Source organism: Bidens hawaiensis, unplaced genomic scaffold, assembly GCF_021521415.1.
Source record: "Bidens hawaiensis isolate Kalapana, Puna unplaced genomic scaffold, B.hawaiensis_p1.1 tig00006913_1, whole genome shotgun sequence".
NCBI lineage: Eukaryota > Viridiplantae > Streptophyta > Magnoliopsida > Asterales > Asteraceae > Bidens > Bidens hawaiensis.
The window spans coordinates 3,779-30,623 of record NW_027491474.1 but is presented as its reverse complement, the minus strand read 5'-3'; the positions used below and the strand labels follow the sequence as shown (position 1 = coordinate 30,623).

At 35.6% G+C, this 26,845-nt stretch overlaps 1 protein-coding gene and 4 pseudogenes across 2 annotated transcripts; all 5 read right to left on the bottom strand.

Annotated features, from left to right (window-relative positions):
- Nucleotides 1–1,571: 1,571 nt before the first annotated feature.
- LOC143633873 (V-type proton ATPase subunit a3-like) lies at nucleotides 1,572–5,717 on the bottom strand (annotated as a pseudogene).
- Nucleotides 5,718–9,892: 4,175 nt separating this feature from the next.
- Nucleotides 9,893–11,759, bottom strand: LOC143633828 (chlorophyll a-b binding protein CP29.1, chloroplastic-like). The gene is made up of 2 exons (XM_077102060.1): nucleotides 11,226–11,759; nucleotides 9,893–10,397 (listed from the first exon to the last, which is right to left on the bottom strand). Exons 1-2 carry the CDS (start codon nucleotides 11,715–11,717, stop codon nucleotides 10,035–10,037), a joined length of 855 nt encoding a protein of 284 aa, XP_076958175.1. The 5' UTR covers nucleotides 11,718–11,759; the 3' UTR covers nucleotides 9,893–10,034.
- A 2,162-nt stretch (nucleotides 11,760–13,921) lies between these two features.
- On the bottom strand, nucleotides 13,922–14,630 carry LOC143633872 (dehydrodolichyl diphosphate synthase CPT5, chloroplastic pseudogene; annotated as a pseudogene).
- A 5,789-nt stretch (nucleotides 14,631–20,419) lies between these two features.
- LOC143633871 (uncharacterized) lies at nucleotides 20,420–22,281 on the bottom strand (annotated as a pseudogene).
- Nucleotides 22,282–24,564: 2,283 nt separating this feature from the next.
- On the bottom strand, nucleotides 24,565–25,996 carry LOC143633827 (pyruvate decarboxylase 2-like; annotated as a pseudogene). Its single transcript, XR_013153740.1, has 2 exons — nucleotides 24,985–25,996; nucleotides 24,565–24,884 (listed from the first exon to the last, which is right to left on the bottom strand). The product of XR_013153740.1 is annotated as a pyruvate decarboxylase 2-like (transcript).
- Between the last annotated feature and the right edge of the window lie 849 nt (nucleotides 25,997–26,845).

Below are 26,845 nucleotides of genomic sequence, written 5' to 3'. Positions count from 1 at the left end.
GGTCGGAAAAGTCACACTTTTAGCCGGGAAAAGTTGTGACGGAATATGGTGATGAAATTCCACATCATTTAAACAAATGCCAGGTCATCATAAAAAACCACATCATCAAAAAAAAGTTTAACGGAGTTAGTGCTTCGTTAGTTCGGGAGTGATAGAAGAAAATAAGATGAAAGTTGGGAGTAATGGTCGGTGGGTGATAAAGTAAAAATTGAAAGTGATATCAACCAATGGATAAAAATTGGAAGTATTAAAAACTAATATCCCATATTTCTTTTAGGTTTTTTAAATAAAGCTATATTTAAATCCTAGCGTTTACTGTACTTGTTAAGTTTAAAGCTTGCATAAGCAAATTAGAAGTTGTGATAAAAGTATACTCACAATTTTAAATGACCATAAAGGACACATGAATAGTAAGTCAACCACTAATTTTGTTATTTAGGCGTACAAATTGAAATAAAAATTGTCGCCTAGTAGGATGAAGGGACCGGTGGCTTATAATATTTTTCTTTTTGACTTGTGATCGTGTTTCTTTTTCGTGGGTAAAACTAAAAATTAAAATAAATGTAACATATATATTATATGGTCGTGGAATCACAAAAGGCTAAAGTAATATTCACACGAGATCGAAACTATCACCAAATCTTTCTAGCTTTTTGATGTTCATCATAGGAGGATGGTTATGTGTCAATTCAAATCCACCTTTGTACGTGTCAATCAAAATTAACATCCGTGGGTGTCTTATTTTATTTTAAATTTAAATCTTTAATTTTACTTTAGAAATGTTAACTTGTTTTATAATAGAAAGGGAAAGAAAAAGGTAACAGATTAAATCACAAATTTCTACTTTCTTAATAACCTGCAAACGGAACCAAACTCATGAACACAAAACATGAACACACGTCTCCTCTTTGTTCATTTATGTATGTTAGTTTACGTTTGTTTTAGTTCATTAGCTTACATTGTTGATATATCCATTAAAACTTCTATTTAACTCATATTATTTTTAATAAAATTTACGCCTAACATATTATTTTTCGCATTACTTTTAACTTGTTTTATCTTAGCTATGTCTGTTCGTGAACCGTTTGGTTCTACTGTTAACGAATGAACATAAAGGGACACGAGCATGTTCATTTTCTTAATAAACGAATGCGAAAAAAAAAAACGTAATTGGTTTAATTGTTGGTGTTTTGGTTGGTTAAATATAAAAACGAACAAATTATATTGTTTCAGGGTTCATTAGATGATGCTGGTCCTTTGGTACAATAGGAGCTTTTGAAGGATCTCGCTTCCTTCAAAGTTTAAATTATTGTTTTCATGATCTAGATGTTGGTCTTATGTAGTTTTGTTTGAGGTTTTTTAAATCAAACAATTGGGAACACTAATATTAAGGAAAACTTTGATTTCCTGTTTCTTTGCAATAAAAACATATGCATGAAGTAAAATTGCGTAATGTAAGTTGAGGGTTACAATGATGATTATTAGTTTCCTAACGGACTTGATTTAATGTCAAATGTAAATAGCAATAACACTTAGTCAATCAGAATTGGGGCGACGTTTACATGCTTGCGTCATTCTTCATCGTCGCCAATTAAATCAAATGAAAACGGGTTGAATTTGTACCCATTTCCTTCATAGAACTTGTTTTGAAATTCTATCCAGTGATGAAGTCTGAGTGCATGTAGGAAAGCACTTAAAGTTTCCATCACCAAAAGTACACCAACCGTTGCAAAAGCAAACATTATATCTGTAACATCCTAGAAAATCCCAAAATTATTTTGGACTAAAAATGTCAATTTTGAAAGTTGAAGGATTAAAAATATTCACAAGACAAATAATAGGAAAAAAAATGAGATAAGAAAAATAACGTATCTTAAGGAAACGAGAAAATTCCACCCCACATGGAAAGATGGAAGAAAAAATAAAAGCATGCCATATGGATATAAATAAGAAAGGGAAATTTCATCTCACATGAAGAAAAGAAAAGAAATGGAAGCTCTTTATAAATAAGAGAGTTTTCATAGTAATATTTTTATGTGGCTAACCACTCTCTATAGTCTTAGCGGAGGGTCCGAAGCACCTAACGCGCACGTGCACGGACACGGACGAATCGCGTAATGTGGCGTTTTGATGGTGCACTTTGCACTTCGCACGCTCTCAAAAGGGCCGCTTTAGTATTTTTGGATAGCACAAGGACAGAAAATGAACATCTGAAATTTGCATCTTCGCGCAATGCGAAGAATCAGGCTTCAGAATCTTCGCACTACGCGAAATACAAAAGACTTGAACCAACTTTGAGCATCTTCGCGCGACGCGAAGTAGTAGGGCCAGGATTCTTCGCACGACGCGAAGTTGCACTTCTGCATGCGTGACACGTGGAGACACGTGGCATCACGAGATGACACGTGGCAACCCTACTGATGACTCCGCAAACCTACAGCCAGTTCGCGCGACGCGAACCGCCATGCCCTGCATCTTCACGTGACACGAAGATGTCCAAAATCAAGTATAAATAGGATGGGTCACGGCACATTCATTCTCACACCAATCACATCACAAATCATACATATAGACTCGTTTTGCGTGACGGTTCTCGTAGCACGTGCCAAGCCTCAAGGTTCTGACGGTTTAAGCCTCAATACGTGATAGAAAGTAAAAGTGCTGCCCGTACAAGCTTAGGCATATAAATTTCAAATACCTGCGTAAGGTAGGGGTTCTGCCTAAATATTATTTTATTATTATATTGTATGGCTTAGACCACAGTCAGGGGTATAGCCTAAACCTTGATTATAATTATGTTTTCAAAAGCTTTATACATGCAAAGGTTATAGCTAAAATAATGTTTCTTCATGAGTAAGAAATATAAACTTTTACACATAAGAGGATATAGTTAGAAATAGTTTCTTCACACTATTATATGCAAGAGATATAGTTTTCTTTACAATTAAGAAACGTAAGATTTTACATATCAGGGTTATAGTTATTTAATGTTTCTTCTTGAAGAAGAAACATATCAATAGATGTTTCTTCGTGAAGAAGAAACTCAACACATGATTTGTAAACTAATAAAAAAATTACGAGCCTACATATTTTATTCAAACAAATGATTAGTCAAGGTTTAAAGCTATCAAAACCAGACTAAAGGTCTGTAGCTGGATCAAGAGACGATCCGGATATTTATACAAACTTATTTAATTATAGATCAATCATCATTCATTCACAATGGTTTTCAAATGAGATTACCACATCATTCAGAAAAGACAATCACAATCACAGGTGAATACGTTAAACCTTTTTCAGTCAGTCATTAAGATAAACGGGTTGTTTATCTTAAACAGTCACTCAAATATGAGATTACGTGATCTCAAATTTTAAGGGATTACGTGATCCCTAAGTCACAAGGTGGATAATAAAAGCAACTCAGACTGAGTACACATGTGTCTGGATCCAAAGATAACTGTCTAGTCTTACGATCAAGGCTACGTGGCCGCAGGCCAAACAGCCATAACGAAAGTTCTCCAATGGGCATCAGTTCCCGGAGAACCATAATTGTGTGTGTATGGCAGCGGCACAAGTTCCTAGAAATAAGAGACGTTTCTGCTGAGTTTGTTCCAAAATTATCTTGTCAGTCAAATAATTATAAATGTTTTCAGAGTCAACGATTCACCAGCATACCGCTGACGTATTTTTCCCCCACATTACAGAAAGCAACTGTAGCTCAAATAGCAAGGAATTAGAGTTATTCATGGAGGTAGATACTCACAAATGGAGATGACTCAGTTTTTATTAATGAAATATTGCGAACAAAAATAAACAAGGTTTGTAAATCAATTATTTGGATATTTATTAACCAAGAGATTTTCAAAATAAATTAATATTTTATTTCAACCAAAGACTTCCGCTAATAACCCGCAACTCTGATATATATTTTCAAAACAGGTACCAACTACGAGTGTCACGCCTAAGCCCTAAGTCGGGGTGTGACAATATCACCAATTATAAGTATCACCATGCTGTCGTATCTGCATCATAAAATGCTAGTTTACTGAAGAGTTAATTAAGTTGATCTTAATTAATAGGAAACGTGCGCGAGTGCAATATGTTAACTAACTTACTCCCAAGCAAGAACCAAAAACCTTTTCAAAGATTTTGGAAAGCTCTGAATGTGCTAGACTGAACATATAAGAAAAATCAAAATTATGACTCAGTTGTAGCAAAGATTCAAGCTTTATGAAGTTTGTGACTTACCTAAGCGCTTTAAACTAAGGTAAGAAGCAGTGTTTGAAACCGAACCAAGAACAAGCTCAATAGTATGTGTTAGTTGATGCTCCAAGACTTCACCAAACTCAAATTCCTCATGTCCGCCCTGTGACCCGCTTGTCAATTCAAGACTGTCGTCATGAGTGCCAAGTAGTTAATAGGCTCCCCCTCGGTGTCTCTGATAGCAAAACATAAGTTAAGCAAATAATTAGAAAACACAAGGTAAGTTTTGTGGGTACTTCTTCATGTTGCCTCTTCAAAAGAAACGGCTTCGGAATCAGCATCTATGGTACAATAATAAGTGCCAGAAATAGCAGGGTTAACTAACACGAAAGTAAACAGTTGCTATTCTGTTTAAACTTCAAAGTAATGAAAACAAAACGAATAATGTGAGTAAAAGAAACCTGATGATATTTCTGGCCCATAAATAGCTGATTATCTTCTAAATCATCCATGGGATTGAGGAACATGCATATCATTATATGGTATAGATCAGCTTGTGAACCGGTGTACCATTTCACAATGATGAGTATTGAAAGGTAGCCAAACAAAGAGTTAAGAAATATCATTTGTGGGATGAGTTGATACCTGAAGTTAAGGCATATTTATTTTTCTTAACTAGATTCCACCAATAAACAAGAACAAAATTGTTGTTGTTATTGTTGTTATTGTTGTTGTTGTTGAAAAAACTTAGCATTATAATAGCTCATAATGATTCCAAGATTCATCTAAGCTACTCCCAGTAAGATTAACATTTTCATCTTCAACGAGTTGTTGTTGTTGTTGTTGAAAAAACTTAGCATTATAATTGCTCATAATTATTCCAAGATTCATCTAAGTTACTCCCAGTAAGATTGACATTTTCATCTTCAACGAGTTGAGAAACGGTAATTCACTGCGGGACCCATGCCATATAGGATCCACACCAAATGGATAGGTGTTTCTCACCTTGATCAATCCCATGGTAGTCGCATCCCTGCACCAAACAGAAGATGATATAAAGTTTTATATACATGAACAAATAAAAAAAAATGTGTTGAAATTGGCATCTAGATTGATGTATGAATTATACTCACAGGAGAAATCTCGACAGGCATATGCAGATGGTCCGAAAAGTTCAAACGGGATATGCAGATCTATACCATTATAAATGAATCCTGCGTATATTGAGAATATCGACATCATTATGATAACATAACGACCACTATAATATCTCCTAATTTCTGTCGCCACAGAATATTGTCAATACACCGAAAGCTAAAAGGTAAAAACCAATAAGTAGGGTCAAATACTGGCTTCTCAAAATGACTTTTTGAAAAAGCCAATAAACTCAATCCCAAACATGCTCTAAGTATATGAATTGCATAGCTATGACCCGACTCTAGAGACGAATCCGGAAACTTTTTGACGAGGTATAAACTAAGTAGGGTCAAAACAAAGTGGTCAAGATCGGCCATGTCAAAACAAATAAAGTTTAACGACTTGATAAAAAATATACTAATAAAAACGGAAAAAAAAAACTAAAGATAAAATAAAGCAAAACAAAATTGGTTGCTTTTTTTATATTAAATAAATAAACTACCAAAAAGAAATAAATGTTTACAAATATATTCAAAGTTACACCATTAAATCTTATCTTACTATACTAATAACAAAAATAATGATAATGATGCGTCATAACCACATTAAATCCTAATTTCTAATCTCTATTCTCCTTAATCCATGTTATCAATGGGTCATGGGTTAAAATCATTTTGTCAATTGAGTTATAAAATAGTCGATTTTCCATTCTAATATTCTAACCTTATCTTACTCTACTAATAAACAAAAATAATGATGATGATGTATTATAACCACATTAAACCCTAATTTCTAATATCTATTCTCCTTAATCCATGCTATCCATGGGTATTGGGTTGAAATCATTTTGTCAATTGGGTTATAAGATAGCAATCTTCTATTATGATATTCTAGTATTTTAATTTTCATCTCATTGATACATTAATAAGTCATGAACCAAAACCATTTTGGCAATTGAGTTATAAAATAGTTATGAAATTAAAAGTAAAATATTAATTGAAGATCAAACAAGTAGAAAATAGTAAAGAAAATTTTTTTATAAGGTTGTTTTGTTCCTTCGATGTCCAACTTTTTATCATAAACATTATATGTTACATTATTCAGGGTAATTAGCAGACATGGTCTAAATTTGTTCATATTGGATGATGATTTGAATACTTGTGATAAAACAACAAATACTGTATATAAAGAGTTTTTATCAAATTTATATATTTGAGATTCTAGACTTTATTAATAACACACATAGAGTTAATGGTATTTCATAACTAATTGATTGACCAGCAGCCCGTAGACCACCTAAAAAAGAATATTTATTATTTGAGCCATATCCTGACTTAAGAAGGCCGACAGGAGCAATACTTGAAATAGAAATCCATAAAAAAACACCAATACTGAGATCGGCTAGAACAAGGTGATAACCAAAAGGAATTACTAAATAACTTAATAAAATTGATATGACTGCTATAGATGGTCCAATATTAAATAAACGAGTATCTCCTCTAGATGGAAGAAGATTCTCTTTGAAAAGTAATTTGGTATCATCTGCTAGAGCTTGAAGAATTCCCAAAGGTCCCGCGTATTCAGGACCAATACGTTGTTGTATACACTTATTGTTTGTGTAATATATTACATTACTTTTTTTTTCACTTTAATTTTGTTCATTAATTTATTTCAAATAACAAACCTTATTTTTAATCATTTAACAAATTCGTTAATCATTTAACAAATTATGTGTAATACACGAGTAAAAAAGCTAGTATTTAAATATTAGAGTTAATTTACATTCCTTCAATGTGGCTTCTTTACTTTCTTTAACATGTGGGCCCCTGCTTATAAACATTGATGACATACTGGACTGTGAATTCTATTTGAAAAGGCCCAATCCATTAAATTGATAATTTGATATTTCACATATCATATTAGGCCTAGAGGTGCACAAATCGGGTTTTTCAAATACCCGGTTTCAGGTATGGAACCGGGTATGGGTATGACCGGGTATTGGTAATACCCGGGTCGAGTTCGGGTCTGGGTATTGTCTCTAAAAACCATACCCTATGCATCGGGTTCGGGTCGGGTATGGAACCGGGTATTTGAATACCCTATTTTTGGGTATTGAAAAACCCTATTTTTGGGTTTTTTGGGGTTTTTTTTCGGTATAGATTGGATTTTTTATGGGGTTACAATTTTTAGGGGTATATTCGGGTATTTTTCAGGTATTTTTCGGGTATAGATCGGGTATTTGAAAAACCCGGTTTTGTGTATTGAAAAAACCCGGTTCCGGGTATGTAATCGGTTCCGGGTTTCGGGTATTACCGGGTATAAATCGGGCCCGGTTCCGGGTACAGATTTTGGTACTAAAATGCATGCTCAATCCGTATCCTACGGGTAGGTTCGGGTATTAAAAACCCAGGTATAAAAAAACCGGTTCCGGGTATTTTTTTTCGGGTCCGGTTCCAGTTCGGGTTTTTTGTGCACCTCTAATTAGGCCATCATCTTTCTAAGGAGGTGTTTAGATTGCTTATTTTATCTTCTTATAGCTTATAACTAATGTTTGAAAAAGATAAAATTTGTGAGTGGATAAGTTATAAGTTAACTTTGTAACTTATTACTACGACCGAAAAAAAGAGGCTAAGTTTGACTCTCTTTTTTCATCTTAAATTCTTTGGCTCTATCGTCTGGAATATAGGAATCCTAAGTCCTTGGTAATCCACCTATGCCCGACTCCATACTCGAAATCCATCGTATCAGATTCAACGGGTTCAGATTATATAAGGACAAATTTTACTGTTATCTATGTGGCAATATACAGAAAGAATTGTATGAATTATCAATAAAGGGCGAATTGCCACTATTATCTATTCCATTAATCACGTTTTGTGTGGCTATCATCCTCATGACAGTGACATCTAACCCACACACGACTGGTACACAAACCGTGAAAAGATAACGAAAGGTATTGCAAAACCAATACTAACTCTCATGCACGAGCATGGTCACAGAAAGATCATCTTTTTGTGACAAGGCTAACACCTTCGTTTTGCAGGATTATAGAAATTTAAGTAAAGGCATGTTCAAATTCAAGGCATAGAGATTGGTTGGAAGAAAACCCTATAAAGAACAACATTCAACCTTAAATAGGAGACTGTACAGTATTTTCTTTCACAAATATTTAGATTTTAAAGATTAAAGAACATTTGAAGGAAAAATTACTAAAAAAAAGACAAGTTTGACTTTTTTCTTTTTTTTAAAAAAAAAAAAAAAGAGACAGATTTGTAGCCTACAACTTTCTATATCTCCATTCTAGACCGATCAAGTGGAGTAATGAGAAATAAGTTGGCTAAGCATTAGCATACTTCTTTTAACACTAAAAAGAATAAAAGTATAATAGGTCTCACTTCCTGACCAACTAGGAGTTCGCACGTAAACTTATAATAAAAACATGTGGCACCCAAAATTATAATAGTGCAATAGGTCATTGTTACCATTTAGTCAACTTACGGTAAAAACATGTGGTCGTTGCTACTTTTAGCCTCACGTGTCAGAAAGAATGCTTGGTTTCAGTAAGAAATGTTGGTACTCTTTTGCCACACTTTAATTGCTACGACCACTAAACTTGAATATGGTTGCGTGGTACCTGCGATGACACGGCCTTTTGTCACATTTGAGCTGGAAAAAAAAGAGTGGCGAAAGGCCTCTGACCACACTTTTTTTTATCTGGCTAAAGACTTTTAATTATCTCGATGACAAGTAGTCTAGAAAAGGTTTTTAGAATGCGCCACCTTTTATTGCTTATTAAAAAGAAAATGTAAATTAAATTGAATTAAATTTAGAGTATCCCGACAACATGGCATTAAGGTAAGTTTGTCATAAGGCGCCCAACTATTTCGTTTTCACGCTAACCATATCCCGACGGCATGGCATTAAGGTAAGTTTTTCATAAGGCGCCCAACTATTTCGTTTTCTCGCTAACCGTATCCCAACGACATGTCTTCGGTATAGGTTGGCTCAAATCTAGTAATCTGCCGAGCCTATGTTGGGCGACATGTCATCATCTTAGCTTGGCTATCTTGATGACATGTGTTGTCACTATACCGATACGTGTTAGATCAACTTTAATATCTACTAGGTTTGTACCCGCCGCCGTTGCGGCGACGTACTAAAGTCCATTTGATTGGTATTGGTTAAGTTCGTTGCATTAGCGATACCCATCAGCACAGAAAACAACATTGATACATGTGTAGCTTAAAATATAAAAATATAGCTTATGATCAAAGCCACACGAAGTTGGCTGGTATCGATTACCTTCACTATGGTACAAACATTAAGCCCAAAAATTAAATTAGTAAACGCCCATAATACTAGTATAACTTGTAATACAAACAAATAACATATTTAAAATAACGTTTATTTGCTCTTATACATTGAGGTTGGGAGTCAGTTTCAGGGTAGCAATGACTCATTCTTTCTTTCACGTTTGGTTCAATTTCACATGCAATCAACTAAGGTGTCTCAAGCTCACATAACAATATATATTTGACACAGCACACGATCATGGGGCTCATATAACATAAACTTTATTTGCACATACTTAATTAATCTTGATCAAGTGCAACCAACGGTCAAATGTTACAATCTTTACAGCCACGTACTTATATAATAATATAGGGAGACAAAACAAAACAAAACAAAACAAATTAAGAAAAGAAGCCGAAGGTATCAAGAATGGTGGTGTGAAGTGGATCACTCAAATGGGTAACCCAATTGTTGAGCGGACCCTTTCCCGTGGCCGCAGCTTGGACTGCAAAACCAAGAAACCCTACCATTGCAAGACGGGCGTGTTTGATCTCTGCTAGTTGGAGCACCTCTTTCTTTTCGGGGTCTGCTGCCAAGTTTAACGGGTCAAATGGACCGCCTGGGTAGATTCTTTTCTCAGGATCAAGCTCGGCATTCCTTTGGAACTCAATGTACCCAATAACCAATACCTCAATCCATATCAAAGTGGTGATGGAGAATGGCAACGGTTGACCCAAGTAAGATGACCCGTCAATTAGTTCCACCTAAAAACAACATGCCTTAGTATATACATTATATATGTGCAAACCCTCACTATATAGGATATGGGGTCAATCGACATCATAGTTTTTTTTTTTATAAACATATTACGGTTTGCTGATCGACTTTTTAACGCTGACCCTGAGTTTTTTTTAACTAATTTGAAACATAGCAATTTATACATGTTGCATTTAGAGAACAAAATGAAAAGCAAAAAATTGAGGTTAGTTTCAATTAGATGTTTCAACTATTCTTTCAATACGTTTGAATAGTTGTTAGTTGTTACCTTTTAATATGTTCATACTAATTAATCACTTCAAGACCTCAATATTACCTTTTAAGGATAGGATTCGGTACAAATAAAATTAACTACTAAACACACAAATAACCATTTATAGTTTTGAACTGGAGTAATTATTTTATAAAAATAAAACATTGAAATAATAATTACTCTAGTTCAAAAGTTAGAGCATATATTATAATAATAATAATAATAATAATAATTACTTTAGTATTAACATAATTAATCTAGTTATTTGTGTCTTTTTTAAGATAAAAGTCATTTATATTTGATCCAAACCATATGGTCATTATTTATGTAACCCGACCCGACTTGAACCGACGTCCAAGAGACATCAAAAAATTAAAAAAACCGACCTCGGTGGATAAAAATCGCGTGTATGCAAATCCTATCAAGTCCAAATTCGGAGGTAGCATGTAATGTCGATGTGTGTATAATATACTTGCCTACGATTTACTACAAATTTTATATATGTTCCCATAATTAGTTACTCTAAATTAGTTGGAATAAGAATAAAATATGATTTACGTACCTTTCCAGCATCTTGCCATGTAACACCAGTGACGGATTCAACAGTGAGGGCACCGAGGGTTGCCAACATAGCCCACCTTCCGTGGATCAGCTCACACTCCCTAAACCTCTGCAGCCCAAACACCTCCGTGTATGGCTGGAACGGGGTCGACTTCACGTCTCCACTCTCGAACCGAGTCCCAATCACGTCTCCAGCCATGTTCTTAGCCAAATTCTGGTCCAACGAGTCCAGATCAAATTGTAGGTACTCAGCAGGTTTACCCAGACCAAATGGGTCAAACCCGTAGTCCCCAACTAGGCTTCCGTCTAGGTAATCTGGCGCTTTTGCGCCAGGGTACCATAACGGCCTGTCTGACGTGACAGACTTGAATGCCTTTTTAGATGATGCGGGCTTCTTCCCGAACCCAAAGCGGGCAGTGACCCGACCACCAAAGTTGCCATGCAACTCTGGAAGACGTGTTCCAATGAAGGATGATGCGGTGGCGGATGCCATGGCTAAGGGCTAAGGTTAGGTATGGTGGTTTGGTGTATGGATTTAGGTGGTGTTACTTGTATAATGTTGGAGGGGTTATCTAAGTGAGGGTTTGATGATCGTTGGATGACGTGAGTGAATCCATCTGACGGGTGAGGGTGATCAAGCCTTATCTAACCCTTATCTATTGGCCTCATGTGGTTGACATGGATTGGGAAGAATATATATCTCACGTAGGACCCTTTAAACTTAAGGTGACGAATCGTTAGCGTTACCATGAATATCTTGTTATCATGATGTGCATTCTTTGTGGATTAGAGCATAGTTATAAACTCAAAAAAAAACCTACAAAATACAAACTCCAACTTTAGGGTATTTATTTTTTAATATTAAACAAACGTACTGTTTATTTTAAACAGAAGTCCTTACGATTGCTCAATCATATTGTTACTTAACTCCCAGACTTTAACAATTGAGAGAACTGCAAGTTTTTGTTCTTGCAATTTGACCAAATCTGCAATTTTAGTTCAATGGTTTCAAATTTATAGTTTTCGTCAATAGTTTTGTTTACACTTGCAATTAAACCCGACCCCACTAACCCCGTTAACTCTGGTCGTTAAAACCCATCAGCTTGCCCCTCGCGTTAGGGGCAATTTTGTCCTTTTCACCCCAAATAAACCCATTCCCTAGTTCCCAAATCATATTCTCGTCTTCGTTGTTCTTTCCTTCATCTTTCACAAATCCTACACGAACAAATGAGGATTACATTCATCCCTGGTGGCTTCGATCACCAACTGAACATTTGAACAAATACAATTGATGAAGTGATTCACGAATTTCATTTGACCAAGAGCTCAACATCGATTATCGATTGTATCCGTTCAAGTGTTTGGTCGATGATCGAAATCGCCAGAGATGAATCGTAATCCGCATTTGTTCGTGTAAGGTTTGTGGAAGACAAAGGAAGAACGACAAAGATGAAAACGGGATTTGGGAATTAGGGCTTGGGTTTATTTGTGGTAAAAAGGACAAAATTGTCTCTCACGTGAGGGGCAGGCTGATGGGTTTAACGACTAGATTTAACGGGGTTAGTGGGGTCAGGTTTAATTGCAAGTGAGAAAAAAGCTATTGCACGAAAACCGCTTATTTAAAACTATTAGACTAAAACAACAAATTTGATCAAACCATGGAGACAGAACCGCAGTTCTCTCATAAAAATTTTAGCATCTAGAGCATTATTTGGTAGACAGACAAGTTGGGTAATTGTTTATTTGTGTTGTTAAGTCACTCTGCGTGACACCTCGAGGGTTTTCGGCGTTTTAAACCCTATACCATTATGTAATGCAAAACTATATAACTTATAGTCATGTTGATTGAAATGATTTTCCTCCACGCTCTTCATCATAACACCAATTTTAACCCTTATTCTCCCGTGAATAATATTTGAAGTGTTAGATAACCCTTTGTCTTAAAGCCAAAACAAATTGGCAAATATAAATACTATTTTGATGATAATAAAAATAATTTATAACATGTTATAAACTTTGCTAGTTATAATAGGTATCATCCATATGGCACATACAACTTGTCCAATATTCAAACTGCCCATCCCATCAAGTTCAATACGAAACAAGGCATACAACAAGTCATACATGTCATACATCGAATGAACCAAGATCAACAATCCAAACAACACAATAGCACAAATGATAAATTTATGGTATTGAGTAAAAAAATTAATATAGATTTTATATAACCAAAGGCATTTCCTAATATCTTTCATAAAACTAAATAAAATTTTTATAAATGGACAATCTTCAAAACAAAATAATAATAATAAATAATAAATAAAATATTCAGCTTGTTAAAGATTACCAATCTATTTAAATCCTTAGGTCTATAAACCCTCTAATCATGCTAAGAGAAATTATAAACCCCCTCAAGATTTCTTCTCCTACCTATGAGATAACTTGTTACCAGATCTCTCATTTCAAATTCTATTTCAAACACAATTTCTCGTTCATTTTAACTTCAACATGAACACTCGTTTAATTGTTGTGAAACGCTTATAAAAGACAATGCAAACCCGTAAAATGTTATATAAAACCCTTTTCTCTCATTCATAGTTGGTTCAATTGCAAAATTGATTCTTGTTTTGTTGGCTAATGAAAGTATACAGTTGGAATCTGAGCTCAAAAGTCAGAAATATAATTCTTTGAAAAGTGTCATCCACCATATCGTCTCTGTCTCTGTTGAAAAGTCTTGACAGCTTGTAAAAGTTGATTTTCTCCAAAATCAGGCCAAAGAGATTGAGTGAAATATAATTCAATATATGCCACTTGCCATAAAAAGAAGTTACTTAGTCTAAGCTCCCTGCTCACCCGAACAAGAAGATCAGGGAACGGGTGAGGCTGCGTAGCAAGTTTATTTTCAATCATAAACTCGTTGACTTCCTGCGGATCCATGAGACCATCTTTCAGTTGAGCAATGCTTTGACAAGCTTGGACGATATCATACTTTCCACTATAGTTAATTGCTATAACAAGATTGAGTCGTGAATTGTTCTCCATCGCATATGTAATGAATTCTTTTAAGGATTTTGGAAGCTTAGATGAGTCACCAATGACAGAAAGTTTGATATCCTCCCTATATAATTAAACATGTGATATGCCACATATATATGTTTGTTATAGACTAATAATAGTAGTCAATGAGATTACCTCAACATATAGGCAATTTCATCTTTTAAATAACTTTCAAGCAGCCACATTAAGAAATCAACTTCAGGCTGCAACAAAACAATCTATCACTTACTAATCTATATGTATATTACCTATAAAAGATATTAGAGGGACAAAATAGTCATTTACCAACCAAGCCAGGAGACACCGCTAAAATTGAGTGAGTTTCACCGACGATGACCTTCCACTTCATCCGTCATTGCTCATTTAATTCAGGTCCTATACCGAATCTGTATCAACGAAATAAAGGGTTTTTTAGGTTAAATGAAATTCTGTTCTATGGCAGGAACATGTGGAACCACGATTTAATAGTTAATAAATAGCAACATTCAGCTTCTACTTCTGGTTATGGAATCATAATTATTATATGGAAATGTTATCATTTTACTTGCCGTTGTCATCAATATTCAGTAGCTACAAACTGTTGATTTCAGTGACTTAGGTTTTAGGCTTGGCTTGATTATCCAATAGGTCCAACTACTGTAGGAAGAGGATACCAAGTCTACTCAATTCAAGTCATCAAAACAGGTATATTTATAGCTAGCCTGCTTTGTAACATAAAGGATATCCTCATTTTTTGTTGCTATTATTCTAATTTATTTGCTGTAATTCTTTAGGAAGAGGATACTAACACTAAACAAGAGGTTACCGGTTCTACTCAATTAAAGTCATCAAAAGAGGTATCAAAGTTTATAATAACATGTACCTGTTAATAGATTTGCTTGCAATAATGTTTTTGTTTTAGGAAGGTATATTACATTACCCCAAGCTGAATTATGATTTTTTTATCTATTTATTTTTGGTTTTAGATCATTTTATGGGGACCGTGATATCAAAGGCACTAAAACACTGAAATTTTTTAAGGGCGACACTCTTACTTGCAATTAAGCGGCGGAATGAATATGTTCTTCACTGCCATTACCCATATTTTAAAGGTATGCATTCTTCATCCATTAATTTCCTATGTTATCCATATTTGTGGTTTTTGTTGTTGTTGGTTACATGATGCATTTCTTAGATGTACTATACAAAGGGGTGTGCAAAAGAACTGAAAAACGAAAAAATCCAATAACCGATCCGTATCGGAAACCAAAAAACCCGGTCCAAATTGCGAATTCGGATTTCAGTACATATCATAACCTTTTCCAAATTACGAACTCGGATTTTGGATATAGGATTTTTTTTAAATCGGTTTCTTAGGTATCCAATCTAACCAATTAACGATTAGAAATTTTAAGTGATACATTTCTGTCTCTGATAGTCTGATCATCCGATTTTATCGGCTGTTGCTTTGATTTCAAAAGATGCTTTTTGATATCATTGGCTGCTGGTGTGGGAATGACGTGGTCAAGATACTTAGAAATCATTTAGAGTCGGTTTCGGTTACATATAAAAGTCCAATATTATGTAAAAACAGTCAAAATAAGTATAGGAAATAAGCAGCTTTAATAACGCAATTTTTAGATGGGGGATAGACTACGGTTAGGTTTGTTAAAACGGTTATTTAACCTTCATTTTGTAAGGGCATAAATACCCATCCCATGTACTGATATTTTCGTGAGTGTTGTGTGTGTTTTTGTGTCCTTATCGCTGTCGAGAGTCACCGCGCACACAATGTGTGCATACTCATCAAATTCACCCTAATTGGTCAAACGGGCCAAAGTCGCCAAACTTGTGTTTTCAATACATACAACCCTATAAACATCAAACTATTTAAATACATATTATTATTGCTATTAGTGTTATTACTATTATAATAATAATAATTATTATTATTATTGCTATTAGTGTTTACTATTATTATTATTATTATTATTATTTGTATTTACAAAAAATTAAAACATCAAAAAAGGCATGTTACATCATTCTTTGATCTTAAAATTTGTAGACTCAAAACTTAAACTCCAAAATATCAGTAAGAGTTTTAAGTAACCAATTCCAGAGAACTAAAGCAAACGAAAATTATTCAAAAACCTATGCTGTCAAATAAATGGAGTTGGATATGTTTTAAGTTAAGTCATCAGGTGTATGACCAAAATCAATGTATGGAATGCAAAATATAAAATACCAAAAAATAAAAAAAGAAGAAAAACAATCACATTTCATTTTCCTCAAAAAACAAGCACGAAACCGTGCTCATTTAGTTCGTGTTCGGTCGTTTGTTCCGTTAAAGTTCAGCAAACGAACACGAACATGGCTTGTTCGCTTGGTTTGCTTACAAGCCTATATTTTATACTAGTTACACATAAAGCAAAGATGGCAGAAATGCATAAATACAAACACCAGCGTAAGGAAATTACCCTTTTGCCTCTTTCAAATCATACCTCACACAAAACATGAAACTGGAAATTTCTAGCAAGCTCAGATCTTTTGCAGACATCATAAAGTCAGAAAGGCTCCCAGCCTGCATAAAATAATAATTCATTTTAATAATAATCTGAGGAAAATGCCAAAGATCACTGAAGGTATTTATATTAACATATGAAAATTTCAAAATTAATTAACGAAAAAACCTCATTTAGTGATACTAACAAAGGCACAAAATGATTCAGTTGAGATCCTTGTTGAATGACACCAGGACGAGTGACTGCAATGTATCCGGAGACATTTCTAAATTCTAACCTACTTTCAGCTCCATCCACGTGGGCCAATCATTGAAGTAGCAAGTTTAGATGAGTGTGGCTGCACAAGTTAGGAGAACATGTTATAACAATTCAGTTGCAAAAGAAAAACAACTTAAACACTGGATTTTCAAACCAATCCCAACACATCTAATCTAGTTTGTATCGGTTCAACTTTTCCCACTTGGAAAGAGAGATGTACCTTTAAAATCTGTGACTTTAGTGGATGTTAGGGCGATGATAACTGAAGGTGCCATGTTTCTTATAGAGTCAATGCCGATGTCTTTTATCAATTTTCTTTTATAGTGTCGCGTTAATCTTCCTGTTTATTGGAAGTTTTGAATCACGTATGAACATAAAAATAACAAAAAAGTTCAAAAACTTACTCAGAATTCTTGAAAAATAACTGCAGTTGTATGAGACTGGCAGGTCGACTAAAATTGCCTCAAATGGGGAAATCCGTAGGACTCAAGTCAGATGGGGTGATCATTTGGAATTTGTTTATTGTGGTAAGCGGGTTGGGTCTTAGTTCCTCATGTGAATAGATTTGTTGGTTTTAATGGTCAAACTTGAAACATTAGAAGGCAGCAGTATACTATTCCTTTTGTGACACTTGACCAAACATATTTACTAAATATTAACTTTTTAATGAATTTACTTTTGTTCAACATGCTTATGGAACCAATTGTGTTTTTTAATTACTAATACAGGGCTCTGTGCAAGTTATAGCGATGCGGAATATTTCACCAGTTGCAACATGTATTGATTAGTTGATATGTGTTTTTTTAACTCTTTACTTAACTCTGTCTGCTGATGGTGCCCACCTGATATGGATGTTAGAGCATCTTCAAGACAATATAATTTGAGGTGCTAATCTAACGTTGGTTAATATTAATTTGATAATTTATGTACATATTTATGTTTTAAATGTTCTTTTAGCAGCCCTTGAAGGTCGCCTTTTAGTTTGCTGATAAAGTAAGAACACAATCAGTTGCAGTGTGTGTGATCTTGCAAAGTCTAATTTTAGGTCTGTACTGCCTGAAATGATAACTTAAGCTGCTAAAAGATTGTGTTATAAGAAGGTTTTATTTACACTGGTTTCTTCTGTTCATATTTGGAAATTGGAATCGGCTTACAAGACAGAGTAGAAGGATATCAACTCAGGTCGTCATCATCACACAAAGGTTAGATTCATACCCAGAAACTTATATTATATACCTCAAAATAGTCAATTCATTAGAAGTTTACATCTTTATGTTCATCCGAACTAATAGGTCAGTATGTCTCAATTGTTCAATCAAGAGAAGTGATTATCAGTCAAATATGTATCCTGCATATAGTAAGGACGCATAATTGTAAATATACTATTTTATCGAACCAGAAAGTTAACATCAAAACCAGTCATCACATTTTTTACCTTAAAACCAAACACTAATTTTAAAATTTTAATATGGATCTAAACACCCTTAAAACCATTCAAATTTTGACTTCATGTAATTTTCAACCCTCGTGACTTCTTTCTCTCTTATCTATTCATTTAAAAAGCTTAACGTTCAAGTTAAGGGATCAAATGGGCCCAACCCAACTTCACGTATTTTTCAATCCACATGACTTTTTCCTCTCTAAGGGAACTTTTTTTTAAACAATTTGGCCCGTTTGATATAACACACAACCCGAATTTGACCCATTCTTAATTAAATGGGTAAAAATTTCAGCCTATACGAAACTTGTTGCATAATTTATCATCTTGATGCTCTGTACTTCTTTTTTTTTTTTGGGGGGGGGGTGTAGATAACGGGTCAAACGGGCCTGGCTTGAATCTTGAAACAGTTCGTTTTCTATACGGCTCCAAAAACCCTTATTAAGTCTATTCACTGGATACACCCTTATTAGAACGGCCCTGATCTCCCACTTCATTTTAAACTTTTATACTTTTCTACCTTTTTGTTCACTTTTGGTGCATGTCAGCATGTTCGTTGTGTTTCCTTCTCGTGGAAGAAGCTATTGCAATGTTAACAAACGCCCGTCATTTTTTTCAATTCTCCAAAATTTGACATGCATTCATGAAGAAAATCTAACCGGATGTAAATTTGGTAGTTCTGAATTCTGTGGATATCCTTCTTTAAAGCAAAGACTTAAATCTATTGGCATTACGGGTACGATTTTCTCCAACCCAATTCAAAATGTGTAATTTGTTGGTACGGGTCGAGTTGGGTTGACAGGTCAAAACGAGTATCATTTGACCCCATAACGCATCTGTCCTAATGTTATAACTTTTTACAGAGTTAGTTTTAAAAATATGATTATGATAATTATCTTACTTTCAGGTTTAGGTAGCTGAATCGCCTGTATATAAAGTCGAGGGAAAGTTGGGCATAAATACGCATCCCATTATTCATGAGTGTTGGGTGTGTTTTTGTGTCCTTATCCCTGTCGAGAGTCACTACACACAATGTGCGCATACTCGTCAAGTTTCCATACTCTTTGTACGACTTGTGAACGACCTCCACACTGTAATTTGAATGCTTCTCTATTTCATTTTGCAGCAAACAAATCAGTTTGTACTTGCTATTAAATTTGAATACCATTATTCCTTTTTATGCATTTAGACTTGTGAATGCTTCCCACGATGTAAAATTTTGTTTTCATTTTATGACAATTTGTGTACTGTTTTGAATGATATTATATAATATATCACGAGACGAATGACAAACCTTTAGAAAGAGTTAAGTTGCAAATAGTCGCCGATTATGCACCGCGCTTAACATTTGTAACGTAAGTCTTTGGTTCATATAATGGCGTTAACCATGCCAAAGCAGTCGCAACGCGCAGAATGGATTGATAAACCAACAAAAAATAAGTATGAAAATAACATACTATGGAGAATGAGGATAATGTAACAAACCAACATTCGTTAACTTTAAAAAAAAAATAAAAATATATTTGTCTTTAACTTAGTTTTTATGATACTGTTATATAAATTTCTTATTTTTTGTATGCTAAAACTATGCAAACTCAAAGTTCAACTACGCAAAATGTCGGTAGCTTATAGAAGCAACCCCCTACTGACCGAATTCCCCCTTTCATGAGGTCTCAAAACAATATTGTATCAGCCTTTTTATTCCAAGAACCACTTTCTGTAAAAATCCAGCAAACAAACGGTAAAAAATAGCCAAAAAAGAAAACAGTAACTCACACAGGGCATATTGGTTCTTTAACCAAGTAACATGTTTACTTAAATAGAACTGCTTGTACATGGTTTGCATTGCACTTACACCTATATTTACAACAATCAATAATAAATTCAATATCATATTATCATGTACAACATAAGATCAGGAGCAGAAAAAAGACCAACGCATCATCCAACATATACACTATTCCAGCATCTATCAATAGCAGCTCTAATCTTGTTTGGTTTACAAACTTGCTGAATAACAGCTTCCCAAGTGGATGCTTTTGGTACAAAATACTTTTGAAGCATCACTTCGATTATATTACAAGCCCCCGCAACTCTGTTTTTCTTATGAAGCCGAATCACAAGTTCTTCAAGAAACTCACTCCCATCTTCTAACGAAACCACTTGTGTCCTCAATGTTTTTAAAAAGATATTGCACGTAACCAGATCGGGATCACAGCCGTGATCAATCATGCGGTTTAGTAGATCAATAGCACGGGAAACACAGCCATTGTTACACAAACCGTTTATAAGTATATTATAAGTGACCACATCAGGCTTAGCTTCACATGACATCTGGTTAAAAAGCTTTAAACCTTCTTCCACAAACCCGTTATTGCATAACCCGTGAGTCATTGAAGTGTAAGCAATAACATCAGGTTAATACCCTTTTGACAGCATATCCTCCCAAACACTCGTAGCTTCTTTTACTTTCCCGTTACTGCGGAGCCCGTGAATAACTACACTATAACTAACTTCATGTCGCACACCAGCAGTCTGTCCCCAAACATCAAGGGCTTTATCGGTGTTTCCTGTGCCGAAATAACCCTTCATTAGTGAGCTAAACACAAACGCATTCGGCTTACAACCCATCTTCTCCATTTCACATATAATATCCTTAGCTTTATCGGGTTTCATCTCTCGACATAAACCATCTACAAGAGTACTATAAAGTACAATATTTGGCTTTAATCCCTTAATTAACATATCTTCCCATATTTTCAATGCCAGTTCAGGTTTTCCCTCTCTGAAAAACCCGTTTATGAGCGTCGAATAAACGTACTCATTTGCTTTACATCCTCTTTGTTCCATGGAGGCTAACACGGATGCACCATCAACGGTCCTCCCTTGCTTTACCAATCCGTTCAATAGCGTACTGTACGTAACATCATTAGGAATGCATTTATTACTAACCATTCTATTCAAAAGACTAACCGCTTTATCTAACTTACCCTTTAGGCAAAGACCATGAATAAGCGTGTTATACGTCACTTCATTCGGGATGCAACCTTTAAGAAACATATTCTCTACAATCTTTGCTGCACGAGCCAAATCGCCCTTTTTGCATAGCCCGTTGATCAAAACGTTAAACGTCACCGCAGTCGGAAAACAACCCTCAACATGCATCTCGTCAAGGAGACAAACCGCCTCATCGAGTCTACCTTCTTTGCACAATCCATCCATTAAAGTAGAATAACTAAACGCATCCGGCGTGCATTTTCTAAAAGGCATCTCCCTAAACGTCTCGATGGCTCTATCAACCAATCCTAACTTACACAACACTTTCATAATCAAATTGCACGTCAACACGTTTGGTGAAACACGCTTCTCCTGTATAACAACACAAGTATAGAAATCTAGCGCCTTGTCAAATAAACCGGGTGTATAACTACATTAACGACAGAGTTAAATGATCGAACACTTGGCGTGCATCGGTACTCGACCCGCATTTTATGAAACAAGTCAAGGGCTTTATCGGGTTTGTTGGCATTGCCGTAAGCCTTAAATGCTAGAATAAAAAGGGGCTCTATAAAGACTCTTCTTTCATGCTTCATTTGAGTAAAAACATTCTCCAAAGATAATAAGTCTCCTGATTTAGCGAAATTGTGAATGAGGGAGTAAAATGTGGAGTCACCGACTCGAAAGGAGCCGAATTTGTGGCCTGACTTGAATATGTGTGGATGAATTGGTGGGTCGTTTTGGGGGTTAATGACAGAAGAAAGGTGTCGAATTTGAAGGAGACGTTTTGAAAAGAGTTGTTTCATGGTGCTATGATATGAGCATATTTGATACTAATTGATTGCAGAAGCAAACAGAACAGGCGTTAGAATCTAGGGTTAATGGCCGATTGAGTCAATCAATTTCTCATTAGCATACCTGCAACTGCGATTAGGCGGATGGATGGTTGTTCCAACGAACGAAGTGAATTGGAAAAGGCAAGTCTCCCACTAGGGTGTTAAAGCTTAAATGTGAAACTCTATATATTTTCTGTTTCCTGTCGCTGATATTTAATTTTGTGAAAAATATAACAAAAAATAATAAAAACGCATAAATATTTGGCATGACAAACAAATTGAGTTTTAAAAAATACACTGTAAAGTAGCCATCCTTACAGCCTAAAGTTGCCTACCCTAACTAAACAACAGGGAGAGGGCTGTCACTTTTACCCGAAACCCAACCTGAGAAAACCCGTATCCGAACCCGAACTAACCCAACCTGGCAAACCCGAACCCAAACCGAAGCAATTCGGATTGGTTGTTGGGTCTGAATTCTGGGTTTCGGGTCAACCTGAATAAAGTTTTAGTTTTAAAACCAAATAATAATAGGCGTATATTGAATGCTGTCGTTTCACCTATTATGGATATATTGTTTATTGCTTATTAATGTTTTCGATTTATAACTAAAAGCAACTATAATCGAACACCCTAATCATGGCATATCAAAGACAATTATATTAGCATTGTTTATTATGGCTACACTTTGTAAAATTTTACTCTTTTTTAGATTGTTTACCGTGTTATTTTTGTTTTGTTATGGGTTATTTACGTTACGAGTGAAAAAGAACATGTTAGCTTTTGTTTTAATGTTGCAATTTTTTAAATCTTTGTTTGTTTTATAGAGTACTTTTATAGAGTACTCGAAACCCGATTAACTCAACACGAAAAAACCCGAACCCGAACTACCTAAACCCGAAAAAACCGTGAGAGATTTGGGTTGGGTTTCGGGTCTAGAATTTAAACTTTGAAACCCAAATAACACGACTCGAAAAACCCAAAACCCGAAAAACTAACCCGAAGAACACCCCTAAATAAGGATGTTGCCGCTCAAGTTCACAACTCTAGAAAAAGCAATAAATGCATACACATGTTAATGTTGCTACAAGTAAACACCAAAAGCCTAGTTCGCTCGTGTTTGCAAGCATAAAGCAGCTAAGCAAACAATAAATGTAGACATCTTGATTTCCCTACCAAGTAAACACGAAAAACCTCGTCACCCGTGCTTGCAAGCATGAAATAAACACATCGACATGTTCATTTCACGATCAAGTAACACCAATAAACATAGACATGTTGATGTTGCTAGTGGCTACTAAGTGAACATCAAAGAATAAAGATCTAACATATATACATGCCCATGTTAAAAGCTAGAGATAAACCTAGGTGACCAAAAAAGATCTGATTTTAATAAACTGTTTTAATGTTTTATTCTAAGAATAATTGTAAACTCCTAATTATATTATATTATGTTGACATGTTTTTGTTATATTTTATGTTGACATTATTTGAGTTAAACTATTGTGAAATTACAATCAAAATCGAATAAAATAATAATTATTGAATTTTGATGCTCGATATTGAAATATATGACACTTCGGGAGCTTCCAAATACGCAAACTTTGCTATTATACAAAAATTAGTTATGCTTTAAAGGTTGAGTTATTCTTTAGACGAAGATAGAAATAAGAATTTTGTGGTTTAAAAAAAACTTCTTAAAAAACATTAAAAAAATCATAACTCAATATATACATCAAAAATGAAAAAAAAAAGTAAAAAACTAAAATGTTTCGCCTGTAGTTCTCGTTCAAACATAAACTGCGTTTTGTTTATTACTATTACATTATATTACTGAACGTTATGTTTCTGTATTGCGTTATATTTTACTCGACACTGTATTATATTTTTGAGGCCGCAAATTGTTCTCGCCCTTCTAATTTTTGTACCACAATATCCTTTAACTTAGCCCATGCTTTAAATATCATACATTCTTACTATTTTGACTAAAATTTGATTAGTTCTTATGCAATACACATTTTGAAACACTGGTGGTACATGTTTAACAAGTTTTAATACGAGATTTTATACTAAAAAATAGTAAGCATAAAACGTACAAATCATTTGCTCATAAACTTGGCTTATAAAAATGTATAATCACAAACAAGTTGCAGAAAATAAGGAATTATTAATAAACTCTTTTCATGTTTCTTTATAGGTATATAGTTGTAAAGCTAAGTGCTAACTCATGAACGAAAATGATTGATTTCATGAATAAAAAGAAGACCACGATGAAAACTTTATATCATTAAACTAGCCTCCAACATCCCACACCAAATATTGAAATACATGACAAAAGGAGTTCATAATTGTTGACACATGACAGACTTTAATAATTGCTCAATTAATTATACGACTAAAAGTTTTTACTGAGGGTTCGGAGCACGACTATTGGCAGCCGAGACTCTTGAACCCCACTCTAGCAACTCTTTGCTCGTATCATCCTTGTGAACAATCACTTCTATGAAACACAAGCAATCCTTCTTCTCCCCTGTTGCTGTCTCTATTGCTTCCACAAGTTCTTCTTCACAAAACACCTACACATTCATTCATAATTTTATATCATATTATTTGCTGCTTTCTATACATTTGTTAATATTATTACTATTATCTTATCAGTTACATTTGTTATTATACCTTGCTGGTCCAGCACTTGCCCTCCCCATTGTGGATGGCATCAACAAAAGCAGTGTAGTTCCAGTTCTTGATCACATTGTCCGGCCCATCATGGATCTCTACTTCAATCGTGTAACCGCCATTGTTGATAAGAAATATTATGGTGTTCTGCCGACACCGTATCATTGTCGACACGTCTTGGGCCGTTACCTGGAAGCTGCCATCACCGATACAAGCAATCACTCGTTTGCCCGTTGCAGCCTGCGCGTAACCGAGTGTAGCACCAACCGACCACCCGATCGACCCGTACTGCATCTGGAACTCGTACCCGCATCCTTTTGGAAGTTTAAGCTTCTGGCAGTTGAACCAGGAGTCTCCAGTTTCGGCGATCACAGCTGTATCACCCGACAACATGTTCTGTATGTGCTCAAATAGAACATTAACCCTCAACGCTTCCTTAGGGTCGCTCTTCACGGGATGCCCTTCAGGGACATAGATTCTATGGTAATTCTCATACTCAGTCGTGTTCTTCTTAAGTCTTTTTGCCAAGCCCGACAAGAAATCCTTCATCAGCACACACCCAAACGCTGGCCCGTTACCGATCACTACTCAGTCAGGCTGCACGATGATTGCCTTCTCCTTTTTGAGAAGAAGAGAGTAACCCACAGAGCTGTAGTCGTTGAATATAGGTCCGGCAAATAAGTACGCATCAGCAGATTCAACAATTTCTGCACAAAAGGCCGTGCTTACAGCGCCCCAGTATGTGCCAATGAAATGAGGATAGTGTTCTGGAACTAGCCCCTTTCCTGATGGCATCACAGCAACCGCATAGCCACTTGAGTCGGCCGTTTCAACAAACGCATCGCATGCGTTTGCCACACGCAGTTTGGGACCCCCAACCATCACTGGCTTCACTGCCTTGTTTAAAAACTCTGCTGCAGCCTCTATTGCTGCTTCTAAACCCATATGGTTACTCAACCTGCAAAGTTTTAAAATCAAATCAGTAAGTCCTGAATCAGGTGTATAAAGTGGAAGACTATATTTGTACAGCTAACTCACTTGCGCGCGAGAGAAAATGGTACTTGAAGAAACACTAATCGACCCCGGGCAGATTACGGATAATCTGGGGGTTAAATAGATGTTTCCCACGAGGGGTTAGGTCCGGCAAAGATGGTTCTTCTGATAACCTGCAAAACAGACACCGTGAGCTCGTCACTGAGAAGGGGGGGTACCTCCTTGTGACCACCCTCCGGCGTGAGAATCAGACTAGATTGCTCTTGAATATAAGTGTATATTAAGAGATTGCTAGAGCAGATATCAGGTATAAGATATAAGATACAAGATAAGATGAGATGATCATACCATTTGGGGTATTTATAGCCGAAGGTAGGTTTCCAAGAAGGTGTAGCCGGCTGAATAGTATTCCTGTTCTACCAACTGTGGCCTACGCACGTGCCATGCTGGTAGTTGGTGGGTAGGCAGCGGCTGACAGTGACCAGGCCTGCTGTGTACTATTCCTTTTCCACCAACTGCAGGCTATGCACGTGGTATGACAGGAGTTGGTGAGTAGGCAGCGGCTAATAGTGACATACAGTACAAGAGCATGCTGCTCGCCATACTGTTGTCAATGAGCTGTCGTATCTCTGGTCAGATCTTTTGCCCATACCTCGTCAGGTACAGTACAAAAGATCCTCCAGTATCGTACGGACTAGCTCATTTGGGCGGGAGTATTCCCCCTCCCGCCTTTGTGCGGGATTGTTCCCGGCTTTGCTCATTCCTTCAGGTGACTACTGAATTATTTTGAGAGCTAAGTGTCTTGTGCGTGTAGCCTTGCTGCGCGGGTGGCCTTTCCTGATGGCTTGTATCCGCAGCTGCGGGAACA

Excerpts from the sequence above, each read along its gene's own strand:
- LOC143633828 (XM_077102060.1), bottom strand. The coding sequence starts at position 11,717 with ATGGCATCCGCCACCGCATCATCCTTCATTGGAACACGTCTTCCAGAG. Across the intron at positions 10,398-11,225 it reads CATGGCAAGATGCTGGAAAG|GTGGAACTAATTGACGGGTC; the intron begins GTACGTAAATCA and ends TGTTGTTTTTAG.